At 44.1% G+C, this 8,319-nt stretch overlaps 1 protein-coding gene across 1 annotated transcript; it reads left to right on the top strand.

The window, feature by feature from the left end:
* Positions 1-2,567: 2,567 nt before the first annotated feature.
* On the top strand, positions 2,568-7,616 carry LOC104508068 (glycoprotein integral membrane protein 1-like; the record flags this gene model as incomplete). Its single annotated transcript, XM_010149554.1, has 4 exons — positions 2,568-2,621; positions 2,800-2,896; positions 5,302-5,458; positions 7,465-7,616. Coding segments are annotated over exons 1-4 (442 nt in total), but the record flags the coding sequence as incomplete, so codon positions are not given.
* Positions 7,617-8,319: the final 703 nt, after the last annotated feature.

The following is an 8,319-nucleotide window of genomic DNA, read 5'->3' as shown; positions in this document are numbered from 1 at the left end:
ACACCGGCTCCCGCGGTGGCGGAGGCAGCATTCAGCTCTCTTACTAGTCTGCGCACTCTGATCTGGTTTTTGTAAGTCTGACAGGACGGAAGTGATCCACCAAAATATTTTAATTTCTTACCCATGTCCCGTGCCCTTCCAACGCGAGTTTTAAGCTGTGTGCTGGAGGTCGTGACTCTGCTCGCGGATACGGCGTCGACAGAAATGACGGCTGTTGCGCAGAAAATGCAGCGTCGCGTGTGTAGCTCACTTCGTGCGCTTAACGCTCAGTTGCTGAGCACAGCCGACTTGCCCCATGCCCTTCGTTTTCAAATAAAGCCTTTAATTAAAAACAAACAAAAAAATTAAGGGGGATTTTCCTTTTTTTCCCGGCAGTTACACTATTTTCCTTTTCTTTGTAATCTCAGTGAGTCACTTCATAGATGTTGAAAAAGTATTGCAAAATACTTCCTGTGTGAAGGAACTCAGATTTCAGATGAGGCTTAAAAACTGAAGGAATGTTATGCCTGCCTGCCTGGAAAGTACATCTTTCGAGCCCTTTGAATTCCCAGAAAACAGACAAACCTGGGACGTCGTGACACAAAGGTTTCAGTAATCTGTTAAGCAGTTTGAGGGTGTAAAAGAAGTGCAGCTCTGAATGATGGATAAAGAGCTAAAGGTTCAGCTTTTTTTTTTTTTTCCATAGAAATCTTAAATCTTGAGAAGAAAACAAGTGGTTTGAGGAAGTTTCAGGGTGACAGATTAGATTACACTTAATGGTTACACGATTACATTATTGATCTGGTTTATGGGTTCAGTAATAGACTTCCAATTTTCTCAGCAAATTGGTAATTTTCACAGATTCACAGAGTGGAAGGGGTTGGAAGGCACCCCTAGAGATCATCCAGGCCAACACCCATGCCAGAGCAGGATCACCCAGAGCAGATCACACAGGAACAAGTCCAGGCGGCTCTTGAAAGTCTCCAGAGAAGGAAACCCCACCACTGCTCTGGGCAGCCTGTTCAGTGCTCTGTCACCCTCACAGAAGTGAGGAAGAAGTGTTTCCTCATGTTCAGCTTGAACCTTCTGTTTTCCAGTTTGTGGCCGTTTTAATTTACTTTGAACAGTTAGAATTTAACGTTTGAAGAACAGTTAGTACAAGCACGTGTCTCCTAGAAAGGGCAGCGAGAAACTGATTTCTCTTCGGTTTCAGTGGCCAGAGGGTTTTCCCACTGATTTGACAAACGAGTCTGAAGCATCAACGACAAGTCATTCCTAATCAAAAGGTTGCCTGTGTTAGAGTTCAAAGCATGCTTCTCATGGCGCCAGATCTCTGCTGAATCAGATTTAGGTGGTGTTGTTCAGTTTTTGGTAATCCTGGCTACCTGCGTATACTGACTGACACCCTTTGTCTTCAGGAATTTTTTACATTATTAGCCACACTTCAGAAGGTCTCTGCTCAGGAACTGTGCCTATGTTGTGCTAGGTACTGTGTATTTCAAGTATTTCCTGCCTGATAATTGAGTGTTTTATAAAAATCCCAAACAAGAAGCCTTTTTATGGATTTAATAAAAAAAAAAAAATTATTTTAAATTCTGGGCGGGTTCAACTTTCTGTTGAAATATGACTCACTTTTTAGCTGTTAATTATGAAACCATGACTCAAACACAGAGCTAAAGATGACACCGAAGGTATGGAGAAGTTTTCCAGAGGAAAATGAAATGCGATTAGAAGCTTTTAAGGCTGCCAAAAGGCAAATAAGGAGCTTAACACTGTTATTGAAGAGGTGACTCAGGAAGGCAGTGTGGCAATCATTACTTCTGGCTATGTCCAGGAGAGGTTTGACTTTCCTATGTAGGTTTTTGTCAGGGGCAGGCCTAGGAGATTCAAGGTCCCTTCTGCCAAAGAGCCCCTGAAATGCCAAGGGTGAAATGAGAGGACGGCGTGAGGGAGCCAATATATTACAGCAATTAGGGTTTGGAAGGAGGAAGCAAATCCCCATTAGGTGAGAGTTTGGAGGGGTCCTGTGTGACTTAATTTGGGAATGGTAACCAAAGAAAAGAAACTGCATTACTGCTGACAGTGAAGAACCGGGGCATTCTTGAGTATAGGGTAACTTGTATTAAATCCTACTTCACCTTGAAGACTTCAGTGCAGTGCTTATATTACAGAGAATCTGATTTTTACCTTGTATTGTCTCTTTATTTTTCGGTTAATATGCCAGACTTATTTTCCATTATATCCATGTGAAACAAGTTCTGAGAATTTATCTTTATTATTCTTATATTTGTTTAAAAAAATACATATATGCACAAGGGGATGCAGCTGTCATTCTTTCTTATCAATCCTCTTTATTATAAAGAGAGAGGGAAAAAAAATCCATCCCTTCCATGAAACAAGTAAACATATTCCTCTTTCTTCTGTCTGCTGAAGAGCGAGTCTGGGAGCGTGCTCTGGGGATTGTACTCTGGGGATCGTAGGTTGTCGTTCTCTCGGGTCAGTGCGTGAAAGCTCCCTGTGGCCTGCAGCGGCTCAGGTGCTTCCTCAGAAACTTACAGCTCTTCTCACTGCTGTTTTTCCAGGAAACGATCAGAGTCAACGTTACGATGTTGAAAGCCAACGGAGAATCTCACAAAGGCCAGGTTTGTCTGTTTTCTGTGTTTACTCGGTAAAGGAATACGCAGTGCCACCGAGCCCGCACGTGGGGGCAGATGGCTTGTTGGGCCTGACGTCAGTCAGCACGAAGCCTGTTCCTCTGCAAACAGAGCTGTAGTGCAGGGCCAGGAACCACACGGCTCACTCTGTCTGTCTGTCTTTCAGGTTGTCTTTAATATCACCTATGCCAATGGACAGGTGTACCTAAATGACTTCCCTATGAGAAGCGGGGTGGCCCACATAACGTGTCAAACAGTAATAGGTGAGTATGCTCTCTTTTTCAGGGGGTTTGTTTTCTGCCCCCTTTCCCCACCCTGGGTATTTGGCTTCCCTGCTGTCTAGTAATCAGAGCTTATGATGACTCCAAGCTCTCCTCCTCTGCAAACCTGAGCATTGTAGAAGCAGATGATTTCCCAAGGTAGGATAATTTTGCTACTGAAATGGGTGTGGAAGAAGAAAAAAAACCCTTCCTGCCTTGTTCTTGAGTCACATTCACACACTTCGATGTAAAAGGTCTGATCGGAAATCCAGCCTCTGCCTATCTTTTCACAAGAACGTTTTGCACTACAAGCTAGACAGTGTAAACAGAAGGATGCAGCTCCACCCTGCTAACGGCTGTGTCCCTCGGCTGGCTGGCATGTATCCAAGATGAGATTCAGTAACAGAAGTATGAATTAAAAGATCTCCCTAGCAATAATTACCTCATTTCTGTGACTATTGGACAAAGGAGTTTTCTGCTGGGTAGGATATTACAGCACAAATACGGCAGTTTCGCTCGTGTCCTGCAGTGGTTAATGACTTTGAATTTGCTCTTTTTTCCACTGATTGTGTCACGCCGTTTGTGAGAGATCAGAAAGTACTGTGATTCTTTTGAGATCCACAAAGCATACTGTATAATTAATTAAACAAGGGCCTTAAACAAGGGCTCATCTGATTGAAGCTTCTGTTGTGCTCAGAATGATCTCTTGATGGATCAGGTGCAGTCTGTCTCCAGCTTGGTTTCTGGGGTCATCCTCTCCTTACAATCAGACGATTGCTTGGAAAGTACTAATGTTCTTTCTACATTGCTCCTCTGAGCCATGACCTTGTTTCTTGAACCCTTCCTTCCCAAGCATGCTCAGTTATTAATTCAACACTATTCCTTTCTGGAGAGGGAGAGCACTAATTAAGTTCTCTCTTTCTAGGACAGTTACGTTCCCATCGCTTCTATTTTTTCTACCCTAGGGTAGAAAAACCTGGCAAAATGTCTTTTACCAGCAAGGTAATTGACTCCAGAAAACCAGATATGATTTTATTGACTGAGAGATACTGAGCACTCCATGGTACTTCCTGTTAACTTCCCAAATCACAGCTGTATAGCTTGCAGTGACTACAGGTATGAACAGGAATCTGAAACGGTGAGAAAAATCCTGAGCTGTGAGAACCTGGAACACCGTCTCCGTGTTCTCGGAGTTCTCAGCACAGTACCTTTCTCTGTCGTCGATAAAGTAATGTTTGTACTATTTACTTACTAAATCTTGAGGATAGATGCAGATAGTATTTGTAAAATGCTGCAGGAATATCAAGATATTCGTTACCTGTTTACAGAGGGGAAAAAATACTCTGGAATGTGTGTAACAACCAAATTTGAGCCAAATATTCATGCTTTTGACCAAGTCTCCTGAATGGATCTCACTGTTGTCAGATCGTGCCTGCCACCTATATCCCCACGTCTTTCACTCCCCTTGAATGTTGTGGGCATGGAGCAGCCTGACACACAGAAGGTTGGGACTGCAGGCAGCTTTGACTACATGGCATCTTTTGGGCTTTGCCCCTTTAATGTGTGCTTGCTGCTGTAAGTCGGAAGGCATTCAGCAGCCAGGGTACTGCTCGGGCTCACACCCATAGGGAAGCTTTCTCTTGGGAAGAGAATGCCAACTCCATACGAAACCACTGAGAGTGGAAAGGCAGTTCTCTGTGTACCAGTGGGGTATCAGGTCGGTGAATTAGCTGAAAGCTTTAGGGTGGGAAGAGTTTGAGGCATCACGGTCACATACGAGAACAGTGAGTGGGGGGAGAAAACGTGCGAGGGCACTGACCCTCATCTTGAGTAGTGTATGCAGTGTAGTGGCAAGGAGTATTTGTTTGGGTATGGAGAGGAGGGGGAATGCTGTGGGAATCCAGATGTTTACACAGGTGGCTGGCTGGGCTGTGGCATTACTCCTGCAAACTCCTTTGGAGAACTAAAATAAGAACGCAGCCGTAGCGAAGCCAAAGCGCGCTGCTGAGAAGCTTAAATGCAGACTTCAAAGGCAGGGATGCAACGCTGTTTGCCAGCTCCTTCCGTCTGGGGAGGATACAGTGCTGCTGCTCTCTGCTGTGCCCTATCATGAGACCTGCTCCGAGTTTTGAGTTAGTGATACTCTGGTAAAAAATCATGGCATCCGTTTTACCTGTGGCCTGGATTACTTCTGCGGTCACTGGAAGCGTTACGGGCATCGGTGTAGCACAGGCTTTGTACAGCTCATCAGGCATTCCCAGTTTGAGGCTAGTGGTCCCCTCTAGCTGTAATTAACTTGCCATTCAGACACCACGTGCGCAGAGCCAGAGTTGCGACTGTTCGCCCCGCGGTTCTGTACTGCTTTCTGGTTGGCTTCTCTCTGAAAGCTGGGACTTGTGTGTTAACAGTGGAGAACGGAAACTGGGACCGCTTACCGGAGCAGCAGCGCCTGGCAATCGTCAGTGTTCGCATCATGGTTCACGAGTGGCCTTTGGCATCCAGTTCCAATTTGCAGCTGATTGTCATTCAGGAAGAAGTGACAGAAATTGATGGAAAACAGGTAAAAAAACCCCAAAAACCCGACATTCTTCTTGGTTTTAATTTAGTAGAAGCAAGTGCTTACCAAGGATTGAAAGGCTTGTCTTTGGCTGGTGGTTAGAGCACAAAGTACATGATGTAATGCTAGTGAGGGGGACAGTACCAACCTGAGCTGCCTCTATAGCAGCGGGGGTGTTTCATGAGGAGACGTCAAAGTTTTAATGCGTCTATTTGTGTTTCAATAATTAAGTGTTGGATGACTTTCCCTTAAGCTTGTTAGAATATCATTAACTCTGTCACATGCTCATTCAACACCTTCATAACAGGTCGCCAGGTCAGACTCACAGACTCACAAGCAATTACATCCTTTACAAAATAACGAACAAAATAAACACAAGGGGCATGGGCTTCTTCTGAGGGTTTCCCCACTGTTTATTCCAAGCTAACAGAGCCTTGCAAGCATGCAGCCTGGGGAGTAGCTTGCAGCAGCGTGCTCTTAGGGCAGGTGGGCTTGTGGTAAAAGCCCTCAACACATGAGAGTGTAGCCTTAGAATATTTTGCATGTAAGGTAATTAATTAATTTGAATTAAAAGCTTGATAATGCACGTAGATTTTGAGATTAACGGGGAAAAAAAAACCAAACCAGATTCTAACTGTATTTGCACAAATATGAGCAAATGTGAGGGGTTACACAATTCTAGCTGAGACTGAAAAGTGCAGAACTGAGTTCACAGAATCGCCGATTGTTGCAACCAGAGAAGTTCTGGAGAGAAGATACAGCTGTTGAAGCCAGCAAAAGTGTCAAGTTTTTGTTTCAGTTCGTGTCTGCATACTGCACGTGGCCAGGCTCTTTTGAAGCTGGCTGATGTTCTGCTACCTTTTTTGTTTTCTAAAGGAGAATGACGATAAGACGATAACAGCATTGATCCTTAATTAACTGCATGCTCAGTGTGTAGTATTTTTTTACAGGGCCCTGTCAAGATTTTACTCTGATGAAAAATCCCACTGAGAGGTCGGAAGCTTTTCTAATGAGGTGTTTATCCCGCTGCAAGGAGGCTCATAATATCCTGGTTCGGTTGTTACACGATAACGTCGTCGTATTTCAGAGCAGACATCACAATGCTTTGCAGATTTTCACAGGGACCTGGTAGGAACAACCAGAAAGCTGATGCCATTTCCTTAATTGTTCCTTTAATTCCGAAGCTTTCAACCGTTCTCACTAGTCATCAGCCGGCAGTAACGACCACCCCTCTCACCATGCTGTTCTGCACATGTTCAAAGAGAAAGGAAGACCTTTGGTCGGCCTGTGGCTCCGCAAGCATGAGTGAAACTCTCTCATGCTGCATTCCTCTCTCACCCGTTCTGTTTCTGCGCAGCAGTTACAGCCATGGTCACAAACGCTCTGGATTTCTGTCGCTTCTGGGCCTCGCAGCGCAGTCACTGACGTTGGCAGGAGTTACGCCAAACACGGTCTGTACAAGCGATGCCTGCAGCGCTTACAAAGTCATAGAATCACAGACTGGTTTGGGTTGGAAGGGACCTTAAAGACCATCTAGTTCCAACCCCCCTGCCATGGGCAGGGACACCTTCCACTAGAAGGTGTCAAATGAATGAGGAGCAAGAGAACTGTTCTTCCAGTTGTTCGAAAAAAGCAACGTGACAGCAAAAGCGTACGTGTCAGTCTTGCCTCAGCAACACTTCCAATGTTTGCAGGTGCTCTTTCACTATGTGCTTGAGTTTTCCAAGCCCTAAACTGCCTCCCTGAAAGAGGATCATAATGGGCTATGTAAGACTTGGTTACCAGCCCATGGAGTGACTGTCACATGCTCTTGCCAGGGAGAGAGAGATGCAGGCTGTTCAGCCTGTCTTGTCATGTGGTACAGTAGTCTGCGGAATGTGGTGAGTGACAGCAAAGAAGACTAATTCGTGTTACAACATCCCTGTGTCGAAATCTGAATGGCTTAGAGTTTTCTGTCATGCATGGGTTTCCCTACTTGGCGCTTACTTTAGACTCGGTAATAACGATTTTTTTTGCAGGAAGAAGTAACAGAAATAGATATCTTAGTAAAGGACCTGAGAGTACTTAGACATTCGAACTACACTGTCCCTTTGAAAGAGAGCATGCTGTATTCCATCCCAAGGGACAACGACATGTTATTTACACTTCCCAACCTCTCAGGAAAAGGTATCTCTTAGCTGTTATATAACATCAATTTTATCCACAGTTGATGTAGTACTTTACAGGGGTGAAAGACCATCATTATATCTGTGTTTTACATAGTGAAACAGTTTCTTCGTTAACAGGGAAGTGTTTTGTTTTATGTGGTTTGGTTTTTTGTGTTTGGTTTTTTATAATGCCCAAATGCAACTCTTCTGCATTCTAGGTATTCTGTTTGTTTTAAAATCTGTTTGCCCTTGGAGCACTTTGTACTTGTCGATCTGCAGCCCAGATATCTCACAGGAATGAATTTTTCTCTCAATGCTATGATAGGGGTTTCTCTAAAGCTTCCTCCCCTTTTTCCTGAGAATGAAAGAGAAAACTTGAGAGGAAATACCTGTCTGGGTCACTTCCAAACCAGAGAATAGTTTTATGTTACTAAACTTGAACAACTTAAAAGCAAGAAAAATTATTTGATGCCTTAATCTTATTTCAGCTTTGTTTAATTAAAAACTCCCAAGGATTTCATAGATGAGATGGATATTTTGATTTAGTTCATCACCTTTTAATCTGGCGACAGATGAAATTTACAGCCAAGAGCACAGCTAAAGGCTGCACTGTAACACTGCTGCTGCTTCTGACTCGAGTCAAACACAAAGTCAGCCTTCTGTGTTCTTGCTGTGAGTGCGTGAGAACTGTACCATAAGTGGAGTTCAACAAGGCCAAGTGC

This window comes from Eurypyga helias, unplaced genomic scaffold, assembly GCF_000690775.1.
Source record: "Eurypyga helias isolate BGI_N326 unplaced genomic scaffold, ASM69077v1 scaffold38513, whole genome shotgun sequence".
NCBI classification, from domain to species: Eukaryota; Metazoa; Chordata; class Aves; order Eurypygiformes; family Eurypygidae; genus Eurypyga; species Eurypyga helias.
Note: the sequence above shows the minus strand (reverse complement) of the source record. Positions and strands in the feature narration are given on the sequence as shown.